This window comes from Trichoderma harzianum (assembly GCF_003025095.1).
Source record: "Trichoderma harzianum CBS 226.95 unplaced genomic scaffold M431scaffold_3, whole genome shotgun sequence".
NCBI lineage: Eukaryota > Fungi > Ascomycota > Sordariomycetes > Hypocreales > Hypocreaceae > Trichoderma > Trichoderma harzianum.
Window position 1 is genome coordinate 2734305 of NW_020209251.1, and position 25927 is coordinate 2760231.

At 49.7% G+C, this 25927-nt stretch overlaps 11 protein-coding genes across 11 annotated transcripts; 9 read left to right on the top strand and 2 right to left on the bottom strand.

Annotated features, from left to right (window-relative positions):
- Positions 1–288: 288 nt before the first annotated feature.
- On the top strand, positions 289–1992 carry M431DRAFT_77488 (hypothetical protein; the record flags this gene model as incomplete). Its single annotated transcript, XM_024922580.1, has 2 exons — positions 289–676; positions 830–1992. Coding segments are annotated over 2 exons (1551 nt in total), but the record flags the coding sequence as incomplete, so codon positions are not given.
- A 731-nt stretch (positions 1993–2723) lies between these two features.
- Positions 2724–4269, bottom strand: M431DRAFT_505779 (hypothetical protein). Its single transcript, XM_024918693.1, has one exon. The coding sequence runs from the start codon at positions 4232–4234 to the stop codon at positions 3206–3208; it is 1029 nt and encodes a 342-aa protein (XP_024777918.1). The 5' UTR covers positions 4235–4269; the 3' UTR covers positions 2724–3205.
- A 112-nt stretch (positions 4270–4381) lies between these two features.
- On the top strand, positions 4382–6540 carry M431DRAFT_479745 (hypothetical protein; the record flags this gene model as incomplete). Its single annotated transcript, XM_024915801.1, has 2 exons — positions 4382–4537; positions 4879–6540. The coding sequence occupies 2 exons, from the start codon at positions 4382–4384 to the stop codon at positions 6538–6540; spliced, it is 1818 nt and encodes a 605-aa protein (XP_024777919.1).
- A 304-nt stretch (positions 6541–6844) lies between these two features.
- On the bottom strand, positions 6845–7260 carry M431DRAFT_77966 (hypothetical protein; the record flags this gene model as incomplete). The annotated part of the gene is made up of 2 exons (XM_024922633.1): positions 6845–6995; positions 7061–7260. 2 exons carry the CDS (start codon positions 7258–7260, stop codon positions 6845–6847), a joined length of 351 nt encoding a protein of 116 aa, XP_024777920.1.
- A 1153-nt stretch (positions 7261–8413) lies between these two features.
- M431DRAFT_528992 (hypothetical protein) lies at positions 8414–9474 on the top strand. The gene has a single exon (XM_024920753.1). The coding sequence runs from the start codon at positions 8541–8543 to the stop codon at positions 9327–9329; it is 789 nt and encodes a 262-aa protein (XP_024777921.1). The 5' UTR covers positions 8414–8540; the 3' UTR covers positions 9330–9474.
- A 1145-nt stretch (positions 9475–10619) lies between these two features.
- On the top strand, positions 10620–11503 carry M431DRAFT_79001 (hypothetical protein; the record flags this gene model as incomplete). The annotated part of the gene is made up of 2 exons (XM_024922768.1): positions 10620–11130; positions 11193–11503. The coding sequence occupies 2 exons, from the start codon at positions 10620–10622 to the stop codon at positions 11501–11503; spliced, it is 822 nt and encodes a 273-aa protein (XP_024777922.1).
- Positions 11504–12330: 827 nt separating this feature from the next.
- On the top strand, positions 12331–13246 carry M431DRAFT_361382 (hypothetical protein). Its single transcript, XM_024914561.1, has 2 exons — positions 12331–12946; positions 13088–13246. The coding sequence occupies exon 1, from the start codon at positions 12368–12370 to the stop codon at positions 12860–12862; it is 495 nt and encodes a 164-aa protein (XP_024777923.1). The 5' UTR covers positions 12331–12367; the 3' UTR covers positions 12863–12946; positions 13088–13246.
- A 551-nt stretch (positions 13247–13797) lies between these two features.
- M431DRAFT_79686 (hypothetical protein) lies at positions 13798–15696 on the top strand (the record flags this gene model as incomplete). Its single annotated transcript, XM_024922854.1, has 4 exons — positions 13798–14188; positions 14247–14669; positions 14729–15498; positions 15556–15696. 4 exons carry the CDS (start codon positions 13798–13800, stop codon positions 15694–15696), a joined length of 1725 nt encoding a protein of 574 aa, XP_024777924.1.
- A 1843-nt stretch (positions 15697–17539) lies between these two features.
- Positions 17540–19187, top strand: M431DRAFT_79022 (hypothetical protein; the record flags this gene model as incomplete). The annotated part of the gene is made up of 2 exons (XM_024922770.1): positions 17540–17617; positions 17712–19187. 2 exons carry the CDS (start codon positions 17540–17542, stop codon positions 19185–19187), a joined length of 1554 nt encoding a protein of 517 aa, XP_024777925.1.
- Positions 19188–19746: 559 nt separating this feature from the next.
- Positions 19747–23020, top strand: M431DRAFT_78235 (hypothetical protein; the record flags this gene model as incomplete). Its single annotated transcript, XM_024922667.1, has 4 exons — positions 19747–19982; positions 20054–21153; positions 21214–21461; positions 21524–23020. 4 exons carry the CDS (start codon positions 19747–19749, stop codon positions 23018–23020), a joined length of 3081 nt encoding a protein of 1026 aa, XP_024777926.1.
- Positions 23021–23769: 749 nt separating this feature from the next.
- Positions 23770–25115, top strand: M431DRAFT_492478 (hypothetical protein; the record flags this gene model as incomplete). Its single annotated transcript, XM_024917012.1, has 2 exons — positions 23770–24012; positions 24075–25115. 2 exons carry the CDS (start codon positions 23770–23772, stop codon positions 25113–25115), a joined length of 1284 nt encoding a protein of 427 aa, XP_024777927.1.
- Positions 25116–25927: the final 812 nt, after the last annotated feature.

Consider the following 25927-nt stretch of genomic DNA (forward strand, 5'->3'; position numbering starts at 1 on the left):
GTGCGATGAGCAAGACTAAACACCCATTTTCACGAGCAAATAGGCATCTCCTAAGGCTTCGGGATTACCTTACAGTGAGTTATAGCCCTCAGTCTCCTTCAGCTATACTCATCCCCCCTTCTCTCATTGCCTTTTGGGGGAAAGGGGAGTGTCCTTGATAAAAGTCTTCTAACAAAAATATTTTAGAGTTTTATCAATCAAAAAACCAGGTTTCATGATATTATCGTCAAGGTACTAGACGCTGTGCGATTCCATCTTTTCCACGACAACGTGAGCTCGGACTACCCAATGTATTCCCGAAACGATGAATCCACAGTCAGGCCAAAGGATTCTCTTCTATTCTACCCTGGCAATGGATTCAGACTACAGCTACTCAATGAAGAATTTCCGCAGCTGTTGAATGTCCCGCCGACGGAATACAATGTCAACGACATGGTACTGAACATCCGGTTTCCCACTGAGGTTTGCTGCTTCGCCTACTCCCCAGATGGCCGCTTTCTCGCTTCGCCCTCGTCTTTGTTTGGGGAGAAGAATGCTGGCATATGTATATGGGATGCATATACTGGTACTTGCATTGGAATACTTAAGACGCCTGCTCTATCTAGGACACCTATGGACAACATCACCTTCTCAGCCTCGGGCGAGTTAGCGAGAACGTATGGTTGTGCTATAGATGGTTATAACCTTTCCACACGCGCCAGCATTGAGGGAAAACGAGAGAAAAGATATCCCTTCGAATTTAAAGATCTTACATTTTCTCCAGATGGCAAGCAGTTAGTCGCCATGGCGTACGACAACATCTTCATTTAGGATTTTTCGTCTTTCGAAGAGCACCTATATCCCCTTCCTGAAGATCAGCACCCGATTCGGGCTATAAAATTACTGGGAGATGATAAAATTGCAATCGCGTCCAAAAAAGGCCTAGAGATCTGGGCATGGAAGACAGAGAAACGTGTTCTGCATAAGCTTCACGATGATACGTGGGATATCTGTAGCTTGGCATTCTCACCGGCACGTCAGTGGTTAGCAGCTGGATTGGAAAAAGGGAAACCTGGTGAGGGAACTGATGACAGCTACGCGATAAAAATATGGGACATAAATTCAGGAAAGCTATTGCACACCTCTAACGATCTCACGTGCAGCGTTTCACAGCTCTCTTTCTCGTTTGATGCGAAGAGACTGGCAGCAGCAGATGGAAAGTGGCCCTATAAGATTATCAGTATTTGGGATCTCGAGAAGGGGCACTTCGATCCCCTTGGCTTCGAACTGATGCAATATGACAATACAGAAAGTATGGAGTCCTTCCAATCAATGGTATTTTCTCCGAAAGATTTCAGCCTGGCGGCACTCTTCCACAATATCAACGGCAAGAAACACGGCAAGCGAAACGGCAAGCGTGAGCTTTGGAGCACTATCCGAATTTGGGATGCGTCCGCTTTCGAAGACGAAGCGAATAAACGTATTATTCAGACAAATGGACATACACATGCCATTTGCTGCGTAAAATTTTCTCATAATGGAAAATTCTTTGCTACTGCCGATTGCAATGGAAAGATATGTATTTGGGATGGAGTAACAGGAAATTACCAAGTTTCGTTCGAGAGCGAGAGCAACGGCGATGGTGATGACGTATTCCTTTTGATCTCGCCGGATGATGAGAGTCTAGCCACTTGTTCTACCGATGGCAAAGTGACTATTTGGGATGCAGCAACTTGGTCTCCGAGACAAAGGCTTATCGGACATGAAAGAGTGGTATCGTGTGCCGTATTCTCTCCGGATGGGAAACGTTTAGTTTCAGCGTCAGACGACAAAACTAAATGCATTATAATTTGGGATTTACATGGATCCTCGAATACAGACAAAATAGTGGAAACGCCACCGACCCGTCGAATCGAGATCGCAGAGAAGGAAACGGTACCGACATGCATGGCATTTTCACCGGATGGGACACAGCTAGCTTGCTCCGCGGATACTGTTAAAATCTGGAATCTAAGTCCAGATGGTTCGCTAAATAACCTCCAACAACTCGAAGATGAGTGGAGTGGGAGACATATTGCTTTTCAGAGCATTTCTTTCTCGCAGGACGCCGAGTTCATTATTGGGTCTGGATATGACCATTTGAGCCTTTGGAAGATAGAATCCAAAGAATGCGAAAGAAGTATCGACGTGAATTTGAGGTTTCAGTCTCTAACATGGAACCCGGACGACCCACAATACATTTTTACAGACCTTGGCCCCTATTACATTAGAGAGGCCTTTGATATCAAGCCTCCTAAAGATCAAAAACAGAGCTTCTGGAAAGGTAGATGTCATTTCAACGATGACTACGTTAGAACGCCACCTGCAACGAGCCCGAAATCAGCCTCGTGCACATTAAAAAAGGATGGAAGTGGCATTCACTGGAAGGGCAAAAGCTTGGTCAAGTTTCCAGACCGATATCGCCCCCTTGCGTGGGGCAAGGCTCTATATATGGCTTCCATTCATGGAAGAAAGGTTGCACTGGGGTTTGAGTCGGGCCATGTGACGCTATTGAACTTTGAGGGAGATGATACTGAGATTTGACGTTACGATTGATCATTGATGGTTTAGGTTTATGGTTGATCGGTGAATAGTTTTTGACTTGGATAGTTTTGACTTGGATAATTATGAATTGATGCATGAATTGGTTATTCATCCCGGCTAATCTACCTGCCATGATATTTTGTATACTTCTCTCAGCTCTTTCCCCCGCAGGCTAGGTATGGGAATCTAAAGCAACCCAGGAAACTTCACTGTAGCGCAATCTGTGACTCTGAATTTCCTGTTGGTATTGATCGCATCCGCTAAGTGCCTATGTGGGAACTAAGCGGAATGTAAGATGCCTACAAGCAATATCCCTTAATGTCTATATAGTCTGATCGCGAGCGAAGAACCACTTCCGAGCTGTAGCCTAAGTAATGTAGCAAGTTGGGAAAGGAAAAAATAAAGATCCGCCTATGAATCAGGTCTACCCTTCTGACTGTGAGGACTCATTATTCCAAACTTGACGACCAAAAGTTCATCGAGTGTTGAGGTACCTAATCTACCATTTCTAAACTCTGATCGCCAGATTTCTGATCCTCAAAAAGACGAGATACATGCCTGTTCGGCTCGGGAGGGACATGATCTGCTACATAAGCAAGTGAGCTCTTGGATGCCATCAAGTAAGTACCCGATTATGAGAAAACTAACGCAGAGAAATTTCATCGATTGATCGCATTTTCGGGTGCTGTCCTCCAGGAATCCAGCCAAGAAGCTCCTTTGCATACGCGGCTGCTGTTGCAGCGGCATATCTTTGCCATTGATCATTCCTGTGAGAGTCGGCGTAGTCGCTTATCCCCTTGATGACGAGACAAGGGAAGCTATGCATTACGCCGGCCGCTACCGTATCAAAGCAAAGAATGCCTTCTCCGACGTCGCTTAGAATCTTGTCTCGAGTGGCAGCGTCCTCAATTATAGTGTCTCCAGAAGCGATTATGCCGTAATGAACCCATGGATCTTCGGCACCGCGTGCTTCACGCTTAATCTCATAGGCTGGATCGCAATTGGCGCATGTATCACCCTCAACATGTTCAAATGTTGCTTTGAAGAGCCGATCATTCTCAAATCCTTGGTGAATATACTTTGAGCCTTGAGTTGAGGGCCGGTGTACTAGAGGAGTGATCGCCCACAACTGTGCATTGTTTATGTACATCTCTTTGAGAGTTGTTGGGATCCTTGGTGAGCTGACCTCATGCTCTGCCTGTAGAGCCGCCACCGCTTGAAGGAGGACCAAAGGAGGCGTGTTCAAAATGCCTTTGGGTTCCCATACTTGTCCTGTTTTGGCCTTTCCAAGGTCATATTGGATGACGCCTCCCGTTCGTCCTTGAGGCTGGCTGACAACGACATCGCCGAGGCGGATATCCTGACCTTGATCAGGTCGAGCGACACCCGCCCCGATGCCCACCAATAGGCCAATCTTTATATGAGGTAAAGATGAGAGGAATTTTGCCACTGTAACTGCTGCAGAACAAGTTCCGGGCACACCAGCAGGAAGTGAAGCTATGACGACGTAATGCGTGTCTATTCGGCCCCAAATGTATGAGTTTGTGTCGAACGGGTGTTGCTCAAATTCTTCGGGCGCCTCATAACGCTCATGAAGCACAGCTATGGCTGCGGCACGGTCGATGGGAAGAGCAGCAATCCACCCGATTTTATAAGAGTCGACACTATTCATGGCTTTATCAGTTGTTGAGGGATTATGTATAGAGCCTCTGGATGAAGCCAGAAGATAGATGTCGGCTAATACATATACGCAGGTATATCGTCTTTCCCATATTTAAGCGCTGAGAGGCGCAGGGATACAATAGCCGCGCATCCACACATGCATGAGAAGCAGTTGCGATTGGCTTGGATGGAGGAGGAGATGAATAGACGTGATGCTACAATTAGAATCATGGGTTGCCCGATTCTAACTTACTCGTCTCGTCTTAAAGGTACACATGCACCTGTTTTGGAACTGGATTACACTAAGGACCGTGTAAGTGCGAGGAGCCGCTGGAAGTGGGTGAGTATCAGCACACATGCACAAGTCAACAGTCAACATTCACAGCCCAATATTTGCGGCGCATATCAAATCTCTTAATATTGATATTATTGTAATCATAGCATTCTCCATTTTAGTTAATCGCTGCATCCTCAATTGCAAAACTACTGCCTTCTTCTCTGGAGGGTTTCCTTGAGACTCGGACCATTCAATGTGGCTGTGTCACGTACTAACGTAATCCGCAATTTCAAATGTCAACCACTGTGTCCAATGTGACGCCAACCGCTTCAATCTCACACAAACATCTTCAACAGCGACTTAATTCCCTTTGCCAGAGTTTGGTTTCATTTTCCCCAGCGTTTCTTTTGTATACATGTGTAAACCACCATAAAATCGCTCATATAACCACCATGGAAGCTCACGATAAAGTCATCGCATCCATATCATCCCGCGTCAAGCACTTCCATCAGCAGCAAAAGCCCTTTCGCATCTACCATGGCGCCACAAACAGCACGCGTCGCTCCCATCGCCGCTCAGACAACACAATCGACACCAGCCAGCTCAACCATGTGCTCTCCGTTAATGCCGCCGCCAAGACGGCCATTGTAGAGCCGAACGTGCCAATGGATCTTCTCGTCAGCGAGACGCTGCGTCATGGCCTAGTCGCGCCGGTCGTGATGGAACTCCCGGGAATCACAGTCGGAGGCGGCTTCTCGGGGACTTCGGGAGAGAGCAGCTCATTCCGTTACGGCGCGTTTGACGCGAATATCAACTGGATCGAGATTGTGCTGCCGGACGGCGAAGTGGCGCGAGCGTCCAAGACGGAGCGTCAGGATTTGTTTTGGGGCGCGGCCTCGGCGTTTGGGACGCTGGGAGTGGTGACGCTGCTGGAGGTGCAACTGAAGGAGGCGAAGAAGTATGTGAAGCTCGAGTATTCACTGGCATCAGGAGCGGCGGACATGTTGGAGAAGGTCAAGGGGGCATGTGCGGTGGATGAGAATGACTATGTGGATGCTATTGTTTTTTCTATGGACACGACAATTGTCTGCACGGGGAGGTTGGCGGACGAGTTGCCACAGGGGATAAAGTCAGTCGGATTTCTAGGCCGAAGCGATCCATGGTTCTATACCCGTGCCAAGGATGTTGTCAAGGAGCTCAAAAAGACGGCAGCAAAGGGAGGAGAAGAGAAACAAACGACAGTGACGGATTATATCCCCCTCGAGGACTACCTCTTCCGATACGACCGTGGTGGATTCTGGACTGCCGTGTATGCCTACCAATACTTCATCACGCCGTTCAACAGGATCACTAGGTACATCCTGGATCCCTTTATGCACGCTCGCGAGATGTACCGCGCCGTCCACAAGAGTGGTCTCGCCGATTACTACATGGTTCAAGACGTCGGCGTTCCGTATGACAAGGTTGTTGAATTCCAAGCCTGGTTGGACAAGGAGCTGCACATCTACCCGCTCTGGATCTGCCCATTGCGCATCCGTCGTGATGATCCGGATTCAGGACACGGTCTGCACTCGGAATTCGCGAACTCTGATGTCCCTGACTTGATGAATTTCGGTGTCTGGGGCGGCGTCAAGGGTACCCGCCGAGAAGTCATCGAAAAGAACCGCGCGCTGGAACGTAAAGTGCAGGAATTGAATGGAAAGAAGTGGCTGTATGCTCACGCATATTATACAGAAGAGGAGTTTTGGGCGCATTACGACAGGACGTCGTATGATGCACTGAGGAAAAAGTACAAGGCCGAGTATCTGCCGAGTGTGTACGACAAGGTAAAGGTCGATGTGGAAGGTGAGGAGAGGGCGAGGAATGCGACGTGGAAGGCGAGGTGCAAGGCCGGATTCTGGGATCTTTGGCCATTGGCGGGATTGAGAGGATTTTATAGTGCGGTGAAAGGGGGTGATTATTTGCTTCAAAAGAGTAAAGGGAAGAAGAACGAGGAGGCTGTGAGAACGGAGACGGAGACAGCGGTGAAGACGGAGTGAGGATAGACCTGTATGCTTGTGAGAGAGGTGGGATATGAGATACCCAAGAAGATCAGAGTGCAAGAATATAGACTGCTTTAGAAGACTAGGCTTACTAGAACTTGGAATGCGTATTTATTTATTTGTGTTGATGCATTAATGCGATAGCCATATACACTTTGATCCATCCTCTCCACTACTCTTACAAACCAAATGAATGAAGGTTTTGTTTTTGGTGACTATTGCTTGTCATTCCGACTTTGTTTTGATGTCGATTATCTTTCATTTGGGTGGCAACCCCGGGCACAGCAGACACACTTCCCTATCAGTCATGTCGAAAGCTTCCCAACTCAGTCTTTGTCCTCCCACTCATTTCGCCCATAGTCTTGTCACGCTGCTGTCTTGCCTCATCGGGATTCTTGACAATCCAGTTGTAGCCTATGAGAACGGCGAGGGCACCACCTCCAATGACCATCCTAGGGTGATACCCCATTAGTTGACATTCTCATTGTATATCAGGGGGAAATACGCAGGGACGTACCAATTACGCTTGAGAGCTTCAGGTCCGCCTGGATTTCGAGGTGGCGGCTGTTGGCCTCCGGGACCGCCGAGGTCATCTTTGCCTGAGCCGAAGGCGGTGGCCCGAACCGGAGCGGTAGTGCTAAATGGGGCAATCACGGAGCGGGAGGCAAACGCCGGACGGAGGACGGTGCGGAAGGCGACGATGGATCTTGCAGACATTGTTAAGAGCTTGATTCGGGGTTGTGTTTATTGGATTGATGAGATTGGAATCTTTTGGTGTTTAGGACAAGAACAAGAGGGTGTGCAGGAGCTGTGACAGTGTGCAAGAGGGGCTTTTTATCGTGAGTAAGTGCCTGGATGATCGATGACTTCAATGCGGTGGCGGTATGATGCGGGCATGACGCGCGGGCTGCGAAAGAGAAGATGCGTGTCCCGCATTTGACAGCGATATTGGATTGGCATTGGCAATTAAGTAATTTGAGGAGAAACTATGGGGATTTTAAGCAAATGGGTGATTGTGGCGGATGTTGGCGGTATAGGGGAGAGGTTGGTTATTTTTGGCGTGTTGGTGGTGTGATGGATGGGAGATCTTGGGCTGATGGCATGCGGGAGGTGTGTTGTCAATCTGATAATTTTTTTTATAAGATTATCTTCGTTAATAAAGATTTGGATGGTTTGAAGATGATATACTCTGTCAATGCGATTGTATTGGATGGTGGTTGCTGGCTATGCTCACAGAGTGTAATTGTATGAGAGGGGATCACAGGGTATCACTAGATCCGAAGTGAGATGAAAACAATGCAATAGTATATGAATAACAATAAGAATTTCATTAGGTTTTTATTGTATTAGAGGTCACATAGATCTATCTATTCCATCTACTTGTTATTAGTTGACCACAGCTCTTGATTGAACTACTGCGTAGTGTGCCACAAGCAAGCTCAACCTCATCAAGCTCAACCAGCACCATGTCATCAGCGCCGAATAATGCATCGCACTAGCCTATCTATTTTCGGTTATAGACTACCGCATTTGGCTGAAGTGAATCAATGAGCGATTCTCAACCACCATCTGCCAAATTACACGATTAAGACCAGCCACTAAAGCGAGGTAGAGCTCTTACATAAATGCATTGTCATGAGACAAACTCCGGCACATAAGAAGCTCTATAATCTTAATTCTTCATTATAGTACAACTTTTATCTGCTTTTGCATGCGTCTAAAAGTTCCACCCATTTATGCAATGCCCAGCTCTAGTCTCGCTTCACAGAAGGATCACCAACTCTTAGCGCATCCTTCACACGCCAAATGCTCAGTCTGATCCAAGTTCTATACCTCCATTGGGCATAACGGAGCGCTAATGCCTCATGCACGAATAAATAGCAAATCTCATTTACCATGACGTGTCTCTATAAATTCCCCTTTGCTCCTCACCCATCAAGCCCTCGAATACCACATCTCAAGCCCATCTCCGGCTCGATATTTCATGACCTACCAAAATGGGCCAACACGCATCCGTTCCCCGCAAAGGCGCCAAGCTCCGTGTCATCGGCGCCGGCATGCCCCGAACCGGAACCGCCTCCTTCAGTCGGGCCTTAGAAATCCTCCTCGACGGCCCGGTATATCACGGCGGCACCCAAGTCACACTGGGTCCAGAGCGAGGTGTTAAGACCTGGCTTGAACTGTTTTCACATTGGCCGGCCCAAGACAAAGCCACCGAAAAGACGAATCTGGAGCTCATCAGGAGTCAAACCGATGGCTTCGTCGCCATGACCGACAACCCATGCCTCGTGCTCGTTCCGGAGCTCATGAAACTGTATCCAGAGGCATTGGTAATTTGCACACAGCGCGATGTTGACTCTTGGGAGAAGAGCATGGAGGCAGTTTCCAATGCCGCGACGATGTGGTTCCTCCGTTTCGTCTTGTTTCCTCTTCCTACAATGCGCTACTTTGTTCAATTCATCGATTCAATGCGCCCTGTATGGCTGTTTCGCTATGGAGAGACCGAGCCACCCACAAGGAAGTCTTACAACCGACATGTCGAGTGGCTGAAAGAGATTGTGCCACCCGAAAAGCTTGTCTTTATAGATGTCAAGGATGGATGGGAACCATTGTGCAAAGCGCTGGACTTGCCAGTTCCCAAGGACGTACCCTTTCCTAATATTAATGACAGTAAAGCGATTGATGAGTTGGCGAAGAGGCAGGTTCAGCGGGGATTGACAAGATGGGCCGTCTTGTTGGCCGTTGGGGGAGCGTCTGTGGCTCTAGCTGTGAGAAAATGGATGTGATGATGTGATTTCTGGGGGATTATGTTATGAAAATTGCATGTAGATACAAGGCCTTGGGGGGAGTTAAAAATGCTGTGAAGGAGATTCTCATCGGGTGGTAGAAGCCGGAATGTGAATAGACCGCCATTGGCTATCTTGATGGGGCTAGTAGAATAAACTGAGTTTACTTTATTTAACCACAGCTGTATTAACTGGACTCGTTAAAGTAATATTCAATTTATTGAGAAGGGGCATCGTAAAGTACATTAGAAAGGGGTAGAGTTTCTGAACCCAGCAAAGTTCAGCTTCATTCAAACATGAGGGAAACTACCAATGTATTTGAGATTGAGTAATGAACAAACTGGCACTCACAATGCTTAGATGAATAGTTTTATTCTCTCATTCTCTAACCATTTTGTGTTGTTTCTTGGTGGTGATCTTGTTGTCAATGTACCGGCGGCCAACTGTCACAGACTGCATGGTTATAGAAACAGCTAGTAAGTTCAACGAAAGTGCCGATTGGTACTGCAACTGATCGAATTTACGGATAGGTTAAAGTATTAACGCCTTTGTACAACATTAGTAGTCGTTATTTCCTTCTTCAATCGTGTAATCACCTCTGAAGCGAAATTTCATAATAACTGTTTCTCGTGATACTCATATTCAATCATCAGGTGAAAATGCCGAACAAGCCAATGAGAATCGTCAAAGCGGCACAACCACGTCTACCCCAGATCCAATAGTTTGACAGCTTTCATCTTCGTCAGCAAAATTTCGTTTTATTCCCGAACAATTCAATCTTACTCGTCCCCTACCAAAAAGACGACCTAGCCACCAAATCAACCATGGCGCACCATAAATGCCGTCGGGTATTTTCCAGCCGCAAATCATGGCCCCGACGGAAGCTCCAGATACCAATCAGAGGCGCTTCGAGACTCAGATGATGGCCATCACCGTCGAATTCCATTGCTGCGGATTATTATTACCCGCCAGGCGTTTCCGTTATCCTATCCCTTCCGTTGCTCAATGGACAGCCTCGGGGCTTTCCACCCAATCTCAGCTCCATGTTCTCCTAATTAGCGGAAATGGATCTCTCAGCCCGCCTTATCTCGACCTTTATATATCGCCATCAGCCGCAACAGCTGTAGACTCGTAGCTCCATCATCTCCAATAATCACCAATCTCTCCTCCTCCTCTAACCCGTTGTCACTGCCGTTGGACCAAATGGGCAACTCAAAGTCAACCCCTCGATCCTCGTCACAGTCCTCGGGCCTTCGAAACGGCTTCGCAAAGACTTCTCAAAAACCTCAGATGGTTCAGAAGGCGCCGCAGGTTGTGGCAACGCCGCTGCCACCACCTACTGTACCAGCTGGACCGTTAACCTTGAGCGGCAAAGTCTTTGCCATCACAGGCGGCGCCAGCGGGATTGGTTTGGCGACTGCCCAAGTTTTGTCAAGACGAGGAGCGGTCGTATGCATCGCCGATGTAGATCCTGAAGCAATGAAGGCTGCCGAAGTCTACTTCACCTCGCTGCAAGTGCCTCACATGATCACAAAGGTGGACGTTTCCAAGCGAAAGGAGGTCGATGCCTGGATCGAGTCGATTGTCAAGGAGCATGGCCGACTGGACGGCGCGGCCAACGTAGCAGGAGTGATTGGAAAATACCACGGCGTGTCTCCAGTTTCAGAGCTCGACGATGACGAGTGGGATAGGATTATTGGCGTGAACCTGACTGGCACCATGTACTGCATGAGGGCTGAGCTCAGGAATATGAACGATCGCGGATCCATTGTCAACGTTTCCTCGATTCACGGTCTCAAGGGTAATTTTGCCCTTTTCATGTGAAGTTTTGAATGCCTTTCAATGCTGACTGCGTGTTATTAGGCTTTGCTAGACATGGTGCATATGACGCAAGCAAGCACGGCATCGTCGGTTTGACACGAGCAGCCGCCCTCGAGAACGGAGAGCGCGAGATTCGCGTCAACAGCGTAGCTCCAGGCGCCATATATACGCCCCTCATGCAAAAGAACTGGGACTTTTCAGGTCGACCAAAGGACGCCGCGTTTGATGATCCCACGGCCTTTCAGCGACAGGGTACAGCTGAGGAGACGGCAAATGTCATTGCTTTCCTGTTGGGTCCGGAGAGCACGTTTGTTAGCGGAAGCGTGTACAAGGTAGACGGCGCGTGGATTTGAAGGATTGACGCCATAGAGGGGGAAATCTGGCTTGCATTGTATTGCGGCGTTATCGTTATATTTGTTTCGGGACCGGAGTGGCCTTTTGCTGTTGTTGAAGTTTCAGTTGTTATTACATGTGTACGTGCATGTAAGAGCACGTACATGCAGTTATGTACCTACTTTCAACTCGTGTCTATTTATCAGATTGCTCTAGAAGCAATCAAAGAACTTTACCTACTTTTATCTAACTTGACATCTGGTTAAAGTGGTTTCAATATAGTGGTACAGTAGCCTTTGCCTCATGCAATTCGGCCTAATTTACGTTTCCAATTGCATGGGTCGATTGTTGGGTATCGACTGACACGGCAATTGCAAGTTCATCTCCGCCTCCGCCTCCATCTCCATCTCATCTCCTCTTAGAATGTCTGCCTGGCCTTGTTCAGTTGTTCCCCGATGCTCCACAGGTGCATTAGCATCCCGTACTTCGCGACTCTGGTGCTAGTGCTATTCAACTAGGTCTTCCATGTCCATACGGTGATGGTTGTCAGGATCGGCGTCATGTGAATAACACAACCACAGAAGAGGAGACAAAAGGCCGCACTCCGGTTGGATAATTCTTCCGACGGAACAGACGAGCTGACACGATTGGCCGAATTATGCCCCCAAATTGGCCGTTCACAGTAGCATCGCGCGGTTCCACCCTCTCCACAACCTCCAACTATGGAAACCTGGGGAAACACGGCTATTCTTCTGGATCCCCGGCCGCAGAGGAGAAAAAAAAAATGACGGTGCCGGCATGAGGCAAAAGCCCTGGCAGCTTGTGCTAGAAGCTTGCTAGCAAGAGTCTGCGCGAAACCAATTGGGGCAAAATGGCCAAGCCTCATGCCATTTAGCATCGACTTTCTCCCCGCATTCTGGGACGGGCACCAAGTTGCGAACGATACTTGTACTGTACTGGATGATTTGCGGAACGGGCATTTTGCTCTCTTGTTCGTGTTTCATAAAAGGCACGGCCGTCCAAGTCCCAGGCCGGAGCTGATGCTGGGTCCCCGCATAATAACCAGTCGCCAATCCGTCGGGTCCCCGTTACGTTTACCCCCTGAGCCTCGTCTCTCTCTCCTTGAATCGTGCCCGGATATTTCAGCAAGTCTCCATCTTTTACGGGCAGAAGGGCAAGCCAAAGGTGGATTCCGCACGAACGAAAATATGGCAGCCGAAGCCGACGGTCAAGAACGGGATCGCCCTGAGCCTCTCGTCGCGTCATTGATGCACCGCAGCGAAACGCCAGACACGGAGCACGCCCGCCCACGGAAACGGACCCGTAGGGCTTGTGATAAGTGCAGTGCCTCGAGGACGCGATGCGATGGAGAATGGTAAGTCTGATGTTGTGGCTGGAGCTCCTCATCGTTGATATCTGACTGAGATTTGTGCCCGCGTGCAGTCCTTGTCGCCGTTGTGAAGGTAAGCTCAATAAGCAGCTGTTTCTATTTCCACATTCCGGTTTCCACCCATTGGGGCTTCATCTTCATTCATCTCTGCTTCATTGTTTCACTTTCAAAGCTTGACGTATCTAACATCTTACCCTTTTCACTACTTTCAAAGACTACGGATACACCTGTCGTTACAATCGCGAAGTCAAGAAGCGAGGTCGACTACCAGCCTCAGCCACGGCCAACAACCACAACACCAACGGCAGCAGCATCAATGCCCGAAGAGACTCTTGGCCTCAATCACATCGACGAGGCAGCATTCGAAACGATTCAATCCTAGGCCGTAGCAGCAATGGCAATAGTAACAGCAACAGCAACAGCAATGGCATCTCCCAGGCGTCCTGCTCATCTCCATCGGCCAGCATCAGCTCTAGCACCGTTGGACAGCATCCTTTTGCCGACCCGGTGGATGCAACGTCGGCCGGTCCCGAAAGTGTAACCTTGGATCAGCGGGATCAGGTCACCGTACCTGACGCTCGCCAAGACATGCTGCATTCCATCAGTCAGCCTTACTCTCAAAGTCGAACTGCTCCTCCACTCAGCGTCCCGTCTCTTATCCAAGTCGGACTTCAACCGCCACCTCCTCAGCGTTCCTCCATAGGCAATTCTCTGTCAGTCAGTGTATTTGACGGACAATTTGCTGACTCAGAGGTCGTCCTGTCTGATGAAAGCGCTGGCTACCCCTCGCCAGTAAACGGACGGCCTCCTATCGAGACTGGAAGTGCGCGCCAGCACAGAGGCTCCTTTAAATCGACTCCCAGTCATGAACGAAACCGAGAGTCGTTCAGCACTGCTGCAACTGGCCATGATGCCGCGGGTCTCATGTTGGACTTCTTTCACAAGGCCCCAAACGAGGATTGCTGGTACAAGTTTCTTGAGCCAATCTTGCCATACATCCGCAACATCATTCCCGCCTCTGTTGCATGCGATTTGCTCGACATCTTCTTGACCGACCCGGGGAGCTCCTTGTTTCGTGTCGCATCTCCATACATCTTGACCAGAGTCTTTCGTAAAAAGTCTATTGTACATCCAACAAACCCCAGATATACCACACCAGCGTTGTTGGCAACAATCCTTTGGTGTGTAGCACAGACTGCCGATGTCATGATGCTGCATGTCCCGGGCTCAAGGGCCAAGGTTGTCAACGATCTGTACGACTTGGCAACATCTCTAATATCCGAACGTGACCCAGATCGGTGGCGTAGAATTCATGGTGAGACAAACCCCATTATCCTAAAAATAACTACATGCTAACAGCATTCCTACTCTAGGTGGCCTCCGAGCAGAAAACGAGACACCACATCCTAGGCTCCCTAATGCTCCAACCGTGCCAAAAACCACGGTGAATAACGAACCAGCTGGCGAGACTGACGATGTCCTGACCTTTATCCTTCTGTCCATTGCTGTCTCGGGCTCTGACTTCAAGTCGGACTGCTACAAATGGTGGTCCAAGGCAACACGGCTGGCCTTTTCGCTGGGTCTACACCGAGAGGACGAGCAATGTGCCGGGCCTGTGACGCCGTGCGCAAACCCCCTTTGCTCGTGCAAAAAAGACCAAGATGGCAGCATATATAACTTGGAGCTACGAGAAGAGCGTCGAAGAGTCTTTTGGCTTCTCTACGCTCTGGATCGCCATCTAGCCTTGTCTTTCAACTCGGCTCTAACAATACCCGACTCTTATTGCGAAGTTTATTGTAAGTATACTATATGATGCCTCCAGCTTATTGACTGGCCTTGCTAATTCTGCTCTTAGCCCCGTTGCCTGAAGCTGTTTGGGAAAACCTCGATACAATCCCACCTAGCGAAATCCCCGCCCGAAGGATCGGACCGCCAACGACTGCCTCTGGGTCTGCCTTTTTCGAATACTTTTTGCCACTCATGGCCATACTGGGCGACATTATCGAAGTCCACCACAGACGCCGTCATCCAAGACTGGCAGGTCTCGACGACTCGCACTCTGTAGCCGTTATCCAGGAGCTCCTTTCCACCTACGAGCTCAGTCTTGCCGCTCTTTCACCAGAGAGCAATGATAACAACACCATGCCTTTGCCTATCCATACCCCAAAGGGCATGCTCGCCGGAATGCCTTCGAGGCCATCCATCTCTTATCAGCACCCGCCCTCTGCAGCTCCATACAACGCAAGTGACCCTTCCAAGATGCGGCTAGCAAAGGCCTATAGCACCCACATTCTACACGTATTGCATGTGCTTCTGCACGGCAAATGGGATGCTATATCTATGTTGGACGACGGCGACGATTGGATCACGTCCAAGAGATTCAACGAGTGCGCGTCTCACGCCATTTCTGCGTCGCAATCGGTCTCGACCATCTTGACCATTGATCCAGAACTTACCTTCATGTCCTACCTTTTTGGCATATATCTGCTTCAAGGAAGCTTCATCCTTCTCCTATTCGCAGACAGGATGCCGCAATTGGGTCCCAACGAGTCGGTAGCGCAGGCCTGCGAGAACATCATTCGAGCCCATGAGGTGTGCGTTGTAACGCTGAGTACAGAGTTTCAGGTATGGAGAGCACTCATAACTTCCACCCACCCAGAAATAATGCTAACTTCCAAACAGAAAAACTTCCGTACGGTCCTACGATCCACTCTATACAGCGTTCAGGGCGCAGGAACCACGAATTGGGATGAGCATCGCTCACGACGCAGAGCTCTGTCCTTGTACAGGTGGACAAAGGGAGCCAAGGGGCTGGCATTGTAGCGATGGGGAAAGCCACAGGGATGAATACCACTCCACATCCAATGATTGTATCATGTAACTTGACATGTGATGAAATGGTTCCAACAGAGGCGTTTCCGAATTGATACCCAAATTATGCTTGATTAATCGTCTCGGCCGAATCCTTTAGAATTTTACATCATGCCGTGAGGGGTCCCCCCCTGAGATCAATTCAGCCGAGAAACAAAGGAGATTTTATCCTTTCGGACTGTGTTCGTTCCGCTGCATTAGCAGGGAAACTTTTGCCTCACCTGCATGAGCAAAAACCTGGGGTAAGATGCGGGGGAAGAAAAATCTCTAGATTTGTTGGAGTAAAATGCTTGGATGGCGCCACCGACGGAGGAGGCTTCCATCTCAGGGCGTGTGATTTCCTATCGTGGGGGTCTGAATGCCGACGGTTATTTGATGACTTATATACAAAACTGATGCAAACCCCCCTCATTTGGTTGGGATATACAGTGATATTGAAGTGAAAACTCATGTCGAAATGAATTGGTGTGTGTCATTATAGATCGGGAGGTTTCGGCTTGCATCAGTGATGTCTTGGTTTCGTCGTAATTTGAACATATCGGGCCTATTCTGCGAAAGCATGAATGCCCAGTGCAACCAGACCCCATAATATTAGGGCGAAATGATCCTAGAAAAAACATTCGTATTTTTTAGAGTTGTATTGAAGAATAGGCCGGGGTTTGGTCCCTATTTGGTGCAAGGACAGGACACCATCACTAATCACCCAGGCTGATGCATATGGGATGGAAAGAGGTTACATTGCAGATAGTCGGTGATCTATTTCTCGGCGGTTCTTTTTCTCTCGGTAGTTCATTTTGGTGTATATTAATTAAGGAGAATAGACTGCCATTGCATCTTGCATGGGGAACGGAATATTGCTGCCTAAATGTCTGGGTAAATATACCAAAATGGACTTCAATACCATTATTATGTCGTATAATCTTATTGTAAAGCATTTCTGATGCTACGGCTTAAATGGAATCGGGTATGAAATGTAATATATAAAAGTAAAGGGAAGAGTTTCATATTATATTACAGGGTAGATTTCTCAAACTAAGTTGTGTAGTTCATTGCAGCTATGTATAGGTAAAGATAATACGTTTCCTGTGATGGCGGACGGTCTTATGTGCTTCTTAAAGTGAAGCTGACTCAACGTGAGGTCGTTCGTGTAAGTTGAAGGAAGCAAGGCGTCCAAATTGCTTCACAGCATTTTTAAACCCCCTCAAGGCCTGAGGAAAAGTTTCCATGACGGGCTTAGCTCCAGTTTCCTGCAGAGAAAAGAGAAATGAACCAATCGGAACTCAGTAGGACTCAAACTTCACAACATTTTTTATTCCCTTCAAGGCTTGGGAAAAAGCTGCTCTGATATGTAGGCTTGGCCTCAATTTTTATACCGTACAGAACGGACCAAAGAGTGCACCTTCCGGTGCCACATCACTGAGGTGGTTCACAGCATTTTTAACTCCCCTCGAGGCTTGAGGAAAAGCTGCTTTGATAGACGTGGCTCCGATTTCTTGTATAAGATAGACCAATAACACAACCTCCCGAGTAGCAGAAGCCACGGGCATAGCCCAGCTGATTTCACAGCATTTTTGACTCCGTCCAAGCCTTGGGAAAAGGTGACACTCGTGTTAATCCATAAACTGGCTCAACGCTCGGCACCGGAGAAAAATTAATGCATAGCCAAAAAGCGCCCCACTCCAAGCAACGCCGAAATGCCAGCTGCCAACAATTTGAACTTGGTCGCCTCATCCATCCAACGGTGCCGTGACAAATCCGCAATTGCTTCAGCGAGGGCACCGATACAACCGTCGACATGGTGTTGCAAGATCTCGGGCGTCGCATTAATGCGGCCGTTTCAAACCTCACGCGAGAGCAGAATCTCGATGAAAAGGTACAACGCAATGCATTTGCCCCGCGCTCTCGGACGGCGAAAGTGCAGACTCACTAACTAACTACGACTTCAGGCATTCGATTCCATGCTCAAGGAGATTTGCGCCGCCCTTCTCGAGGCCGATGTCAATGTTCGACTCGTCGGCCAACTCCGAAAATCGATTCGCAGCACCGTCAACTTCAAAGAACTGCCTCCCGCCGTCAACAAGAAGCGTCTGATCCAAAAAGCCGTTTTCGACGAACTGGTCAAACTCGTCGACCCCCATGCCGAGCCGTTCAAGCCCAAGAAGGGCAAGTCGAATGTCATCATGTTTGTCGGTCTGCAGGGTGCGGGTAAGACGACGACGTGTACAAAGCTGGCGCGACACTACCAGACAAGAGGCCTGCGGGCGTGCTTGGTTTGTGCCGATACGTTCCGTGCTGGCGCTTTTGATCAGCTGAAGCAGAATGCGACCAAGGCCAAAATTCCGTACTACGGCTCGCTTACAGAGACGGACCCTGCTGCCGTTGCTCGAGCTGGTGTTGAGCAGTTCAAGAAGGAAAAGTTCGACGTCATCATTGTCGATACATCGGGTCGACACAGACAGGAATCCGCCCTGTTCCAGGAGATGATTGACATTCAGGCGGCAGTTACCCCCGACGAGACTATCATGGTACTGGACGCCTCAATAGGTCAACAAGCCGAGGCTCAGGCCAAAGCCTTCAAGGAGGCCGCCGACTTTGGAGCAATCATCATCACCAAGACAGATGGCCACGCCCATGGTGGTGGTGCTATCTCTGCCGTCGCCGCTACACACACACCCATCGTCTTCATTGGTACTGGAGAGCACATGTTGGATCTGGAGAGATTTGAGCCTCAGCGATTTGTCCAGAAGCTGCTGGGAATGGGCGACATGGCCGGACTGGTTGAGCACGTGCAGAGCCTCAACTTGAACCAGAAGGATACCATGAAGCATCTACAAGAGGGTATCTTTACGGTGCGAGATTTACGAGACCAGCTCTCAAACATCATGAAGATGGGACCACTATCGAAAATGGCTGGCATGATTCCTGGCATGAGCGGCCTTATGCAAGGCATGGATGACGAGGAGGGAGGCGCAAAGCTGAAGCGCATGATTTACATCTGCGACTCCATGACAGACAAGGAGCTCGATTCTGATGGCAAGATCTTGATTGACGAGCCAACCCGCATGACACGTATTGCTCGAGGATCAGGCACTTCGGTGCGTGAGGTGGAAGATCTTCTGACGCAGCAGCGGATGATGGCCGGCATGGCTAAGAAGATGGGTGGCAACATGAAGAACATGCAGAGAGCACAGCAAGCCATGTCGGGTGCAAACAAAGCGCAACAGATGGCTGCCATGCAGAAGCGACTACAGAGTATGGGCGGTGCCGGTGGTGCTGGAGGCATGCCGGATATGGGATCATTAATGAAGATGCTCGGCGGCGGCGGCATGCCTGGCGGAATGGACATGCAGGCAATGATGCGACAGATGGGCATGGGTGGTGGCATGCCGGGAATGCCTGGGATGCCCGGTATGCCAGGAGGAGGAGGCCGTGGACGGAGGTGAAGGGAGAGCGCTTGTGTCGCCGTGTCGGGTATTTGTTTTCATTGTATCTCTGTTTCGGAGCTCCGGTAGGTTGGGCAAGTTTATGGATGACGGCTGGTTGCTAGAGCTCATGTGCATAGGTATCGGCGTTTGGGTAGTGATGAAATGATTGAATGGTGGCAGCGAGGGAAGAAGGGACATGTCAAGTTACACAGCGTTGGCCTCTTGTTTGTCAGCGATCATGGACGCTTGCTTTGCTTTCTTTGAGGCCGGCCGTCGAGAGGATATACCAAAGAGAAAAACTTAATGTTGATGCCTTTTTGATGTGTTTGCTTCTTGATATCATCAACAAACTTATACGGAGTTCTTGGTGTTTTGGTGGTGTGAAATGTTGGCTTAGTCAACTTGCAGCACAAGCTCGTGACCCCCGCACACCTTAAAAAGCTGGACTCGCGATAAGCCCACTTTTGGCATCCATCCGACTACGACGGCTCCGGAACTAAGAAACTGCCCCACCGGTCCCAAACTCAACGGATAGCTTACAGTATAAGCTAGGAAGAAGATCCAAGTGTCGTTACAAATGTCCTCGCGAGGAAGAGGTAGAGGCGGAGGAGGATATCAAGATCGTGGAGGATCACGAGGAGGCGGCGGTGGAGGAGGTTATAGAGGTGGTGGGGGACGAGGCGGAGGGGGTCGAGGTGGTGGTGGTGGAGGAGATCGAGGCGGAGGTTCCTTTAGAGGAGGCGGAGGAGGAGACCGGGGAGGAGGAGGTTCTTTCAGAGGTGGCAGAGGTGGAGGGCCGCCTCCAGTCTATTCGTGAGCACCAGCATTCTCATTATACACCACTATCATGGGGCCATAACCACTCATCACAGCGGCTACCACAGTGTTCCCGGCGGAATCCCCGCCCCCGATAAGACGGTGACCAAAACGGAAGATGCTCTTATATCTCCGGTCAAATCAGTCGATCTAAGTACGCTCGGCCTACAAGATGTTCTCCCTCGCCGGCCAGCATACGGCACTAAAGGAGCGGAGGTTACTCTGTGGGCAAACTACGTCTCTTTGACCGCATCGTCCAAGCTGGTCTTATACCGATATGAGATGTCTGTCACCCCGGCCGCGACTGGAAATAAGCTGACACAGGTTGTTCGCTTGCTATTGGAGGCACCAGAGCTGGCCGAGTATAAATATGGCCTTGTGAGTGATTTCAGGAAAACCATCCTCAGCCGACAGAAATTTAGTGATCGGACCATCAACATCGCGTATCGATCCATTGGACAAGATGAACCAAAGGAGGATGGTGTTCAGTATCAGGTCAAGCTCCATCTCACCAATACCTTGGCCACCTCAGAGTTGATAGAATACCTCACGTCGACGAACCCATCTGCCCAGTATGACGAAAAGCTGCCCCTCATCCAGGCTCTCAACATCTTCCTCAAACACTACGCCAAGTCGGGCGACAACCTCGTCTCCATGGGGTCGGCCGAAAGCGGATCATCCAAAACGTTTGCCATAGGTCAGTTGTCTGATACATGGGACCTTGGAAACTGCCTCACCGCCATACGTGGCTTCTTTGCCAGTGTCCGTGCAGCTACAGCTCGTGTGCTTGTCAATATCAACGTCAGCCAAGCTGCATTCTTCCAAGAGGGCCCGCTGGATCAATTCATCCTCCGCCTAGGCACTCAGGGGGGATTGTCCAAGTTGCAGGCATTCATCCACGGGATTCGGATCAAAGTTACTCACCTACCTGACAAGCTAAACAGACGAGGTAAACCCGTTTCGCGAGTGAAAACCATTTGGTACTTGGCGAATAAAAACGATGGACAAGGCCTCAAGAACCCCCCTCGAGTAAAATCGTTTGGAGCTGGGCCAAAGGATGTCCAGTTTTGGCTCAAAGAAGATTTGCAAGATACAAAGAAGCAGGGTGGGAAAGGCGCCAAAGCTCAGGGAGGACAGTACATCTCTGTCTATGACTTCTTCGCCAAAAGTGAGCCTCCCACTATGCTATGCTCATTGATCCGTCCACCATTAGCTGACATTCCCACAGAGTATAAAATCCACATTCAAGATACTCACCTGCCCGTCATCAATGTCGGCGATAGAGCAAATCCCAATTACTTGCCGCTCCAGGTTTGTTATGTGCTGCCTGGCCAGCCGTGCAATACCACGCTCAGCACGGCCCAGGCCCAGCAAATGATCAGGTTTGCTGTTCGTAAGCCGTTCGACAACGCTACATCTATTGTGACAAAGGGACTGAAAATTGCGGGCCTGTCTTCTGAAACAAACCCATTATTGGTGAGCTCCTGTTGCGATTCTGGTATTATAAAACGAACGACTGGCTTACTCATTCCTCTCAGGCCCAGTTTGGAATCGATATTTCTCAGGACCTCATTACCGTTTCGGGCCGCGTTATCGCTAGCCCAAAAGTTGGTTACGGCCAGAACCGACAAATTCCCACGTTTGGGGGCAGTTGGAACATGCTACCAAGGGACTCTCCGAGTCTCAAATTCAGCAACGCCGGCAGTATGCAGAAGTGGTCTTGTGTCTACATTGAGATGCCCAACGACTATCCGCACGCCCAGACATTCACCAGTGCAGGCCTTACTGAAGTCTTGCGCAGCTTCCATGCCGTGCTGGGTGATACCGGCATCGCTGCCAGCCCACCGCTTCAACCCTTTCAACGACTTCAACTTACTAATAACGACGACCCTGAGCTTGAGGCGTTGATGAAGCGTGCTGCATCGTCGCTACAGCTGCTCTTCGTCATCCTGCCCGCAACTCCTATTCCGTTGTACAACCGCGTCAAATATCTTGGCGATGTGAAATATGGCATCCATACCGTTTGCAGCGTCGGCACCAAGATTGCCAACCCCAAGGGCCAAGACCAGTATCTTCGCAATCTCGCGCTCAAGTTTAACCTAAAGCTTGGCGGCAACAACCATCTCGTCGATCCCACACACTTGGGATTCATTACTGAGAATAAAACCATGATTGTTGGTATCGATGTAACTCATCCGACGGCCGGAGAAAAGCAGGCTCCCAGTATAGCCAGTATGGTTGCTAGCATTGACCAGAAGCTCGGCCAGTGGCCCGGTATCCTCAGCATCCAGCCTAAAGCCCGTCAGGAGTTGGTTGCGGATCTCACTGAAATGCTGAAATCGCGCCTGCGTTTGTGGCGCCAGAAAGGCAAACACTCAGAGTTTCCGGAAAATATCATTGTATACCGCGACGGCGTCTCAGAGGGGCAGTATCAGCCGGTATTAGACCAAGAGCTCCCGTTGCTACGAGCCGCCTGCAAAGAGATCTACCCGGCACCAGATCAAAAGAAAGGCCTACCACGCATGACTGTGGCCGTTGTCGGTAAACGCCACCATACTCGTTTTTATCCAACTATGGCCGCCGACGCGGACAAGGGGGGAAACACCAAGGCTGGTACTGTGATTGATCGAGGCGTCACAGAAGCTCGCAGCTGGGACTTTTTCCTCCAGGCGCACACAGCACTACAGGGAACGGCCAGACCAGCGCATTACTATGTTGTGCTGGATGAGATCTTTCGCGCAAGATACGCGAAGACGCCTGGAAAGAACATAGCAGACGAGTTCCAGAATCTGACGCAGAGTATGTGCTACGCATTTGGTCGGGCCACCAAGGCCGTGAGCTACTGCGCTCCGGCATACTATGCAGATGTCTTGTGCGAGCGGTCACGATGCTACCTCAGCAGTTTATTTGAGACGCCGCCTGCTTCAGAAGCGACGTCGATGGTGGAAGGCGCTGCGGGTGGTCCCAGTACTGGGGCATTGCAGCAGGAGGTGCAGGTCCATGAGAGGCTCAAGGATAGTATGTTTTACATTTGAAAGGGATCGCAGATTGCTACTGTAGTTGGAAAGGGACGAACTATTTTTTGGAAGTTTCCTGAGCGAAATTGGATATCATATCTTGTTCTATCATACCACGAATAGCAGATTGGATTGAAGATATTTTTTTGGATTACCTAGTTGATGATCAAGTGTCGATTGGAGGAACACTTGGATGATTGTATGAGTTCGGTGAATTCGGTGAGACGACAGCCGGTCGGTGAAGCAGCCCGAAAGTGGATGGCGGGTCGAAATCTCGATGGCCATGACAAGCGATGACGTTTTGATTGGGCTTCTCGCAACCCCCACTCGGAGCAAAGGTGCCGGCTAAACAACGTTACTGCCAAGCTTGTTGCACATATGACGCTATTCACGGCTGTGGCCTCTTTTATTCGCGGGAGCGGACAGGGGGGACAAGCCAAGTGTAGGACAGGCAAGGACAGGGCAGCGGGATGGCAACGGCCCAGGGCTTGCCAGGACCACTGGAGCGGGTGGCGATGACGGTGGAAAATGTTGTGGTTGACGTCAGGAGGTGACGATCCTGGGTTTGGTGGTTTTGGGTGCATGTTTGTTGGAAGGAGTGTATCATGATGATGAGTTTGGGTTTGGGTGCTGGTGCTGGTGCTGGGAGATAAAGGGAGGTGCTGCGGCGTTGACTTCCAGCTGGACTTGGCTTTCTTCTGCTCAACATCTCATCGCTTGATTTTCCATCATCCATATTGGGGATTGCTTGCTTACAGTCATCGGCCATGGCTCTCTTTGGAAACAGAGCTCGCGCCCCCGCGGGACAGGCCCCAGCAGCCAACACTACGACTACGACGCCGACTACGACGACAAAACGGAGATGGGGACTCGGCCGTGGTGGAGGATTTGGCCGTGGTCGCCAACACACTCCGTATGCGATGCACTCGCGTCCTAGCTTTGGACAATGGCTTAGAGTGACTTGGTTGGACATCTTGACCATGGTGGCTATGGGAGCCATCGGCCTCGGTGTAAGTCGAGAGTCTACCAGAAATGCAAATAAGTAACAAAACTGACTCGACGTCTTACCTAGATCTACGAAGCCAAACCTGCGCCGACACGCTCGTTCCCCGTCACATTTTCCGACGGTGAAATCGTCTGGCCTGAATTCGGCTACCCTCTTCGAAAGGAGATTGTCCCCATCTGGCTGGCAGCTTTCCTCGCTTCCATTATTCCCATCTTCATCATCCTCGTCATGCAGATCCGCATCCGCTCATTCTGGGACGTCAACAACGGTGTCATCGGTCTCTTGTACTCTCTCATCTGCGCAGCCGTGTTCCAAGTGTTCTGCAAATGGCTCATCGGAGGCCTTCGCCCACACTTCCTCGACGTGTGCAAGCCGGATCTGAGCCGCGTCACAACTTCCGGACTGGACAGAACTGGATTCCAGCAAATCTACTTCACGCGTGACATTTGCACCGGAGACCCAGATCAGATTGACGACAGCTTGGAGTCGTTCCCCAGCGGCCACACCACCGCGGCCTTCGCAGGCTTCGTTTACCTGTCTCTGTACCTCAACGCGAAGCTCAAGGTGTTTGCAAACTACCACCCGGCCATGTGGAAGCTCATTGCCGTCTACGCCCCCATCCTCGGCGCGGTCCTCATCGGCGGTGCCCTCACTATTGACGAGTTCCACAACTGGTACGACGTCGTCGCCGGAGGTATCATCGGCACTGTCATGGCCTTTTCCGCATACCGCATGCTGTACGCATCCATCTGGGACTGGCGCTTCAACCACATCCCGCTGAACCGCGGCGTGGCATTCCCGTACACCGTGGGCAATGGCGACTTGTTCGATTCAACCTTCACGAGGCGTGTTGGATGGGGCACTGAGAGCTTTGCGGGTGGCACGACTAATGGTGTTGGTAATGGATATGGACACCATCACGGCAAGCATGAGTATGGATATAATAACGGTGCTGGGTATACCAACGGTGCCGGTCATACTAATGGCGCTGGGTATACTAATGGTGCTGGATACACCAATGGCGCTGGACCTGCGGCCAATGGAGAATATGCTAATCCGACGATGCCTCGACGGGCGGTTGGGCACCCTCCGGAGCAGATGGTGTAAGACGTTGGCATGGGAGTTTTCAAACCACTCCTTTTGTCAATGTCTCTTTCTTGAGAAACGTTTCTCTTCTTTTGTGTTAAACGAGAGATTGAAAACCTGGGCGTGCTGAGGTGTTGTTCGTGTTATTGCATCTGGTAATGCGTAATGAGGAATGATGCTAATGAGGGCGTGGCTTTTCTACACGGTTAATGTTTTATAATACCCGCAGTTGATTAATTAGTAAACAGTCCTTTTGTGTAATAAAAGAAACATTTCTAATAATACTTTTCATTCAATTATCATATGGTGTGCAAAGTGTTGACCATTGGCTCCTCATTGGATTCTCATTCCACGACGCTCTCAATATTCTCACATAATTCAATCCCACCAAGAACAGACCCAGTAATACAAGACGTCTAATCTGACACATGTCAAAATAGCCAAAAGCGACAAGACACCAACCGGAGCTCCACCAGCCCCCGGTTCTCGGCCCCATTCACACTCAGAATTCACAACCGTCACAAAAAAAAAGAAGAGAAGCATCTAGAAAATCATTCAGGCTATACTGAATAGTCTGCAAAACAACTTACGCGATGCAGATTAAATTAAAACAACAAAACAAAGCCACCGGTCCGGAGGGCTAAGCAGCCCGCAGTGGGGGGAGTTTCCTCCAAGTCTGGAAGCTCAGCTAATATTTCAGCTACTACTACTTAGTAAATAGTAAGAGTCAGAGGCCAAACTCGCCGAGCTACATCCGGGATGGATGACTCTTTTTTTTTTCCCCCAGCTCCAATTGGAATTTTTTTTAAGCCAGCGCGGCGTCGAACTTTGTT

Coding starts and splice junctions, on each gene's coding strand:
- M431DRAFT_505779 (XM_024918693.1), bottom strand. CDS start 4,234: ATGAATAGTGTCGACTCTTATAAAATCGGGTGGATTGCTGCTCTTCCC.
- M431DRAFT_528992 (XM_024920753.1), top strand. CDS start 8,541: ATGGGCCAACACGCATCCGTTCCCCGCAAAGGCGCCAAGCTCCGTGTC.
- M431DRAFT_361382 (XM_024914561.1), top strand. CDS start 12,368: ATGCCATTTAGCATCGACTTTCTCCCCGCATTCTGGGACGGGCACCAA.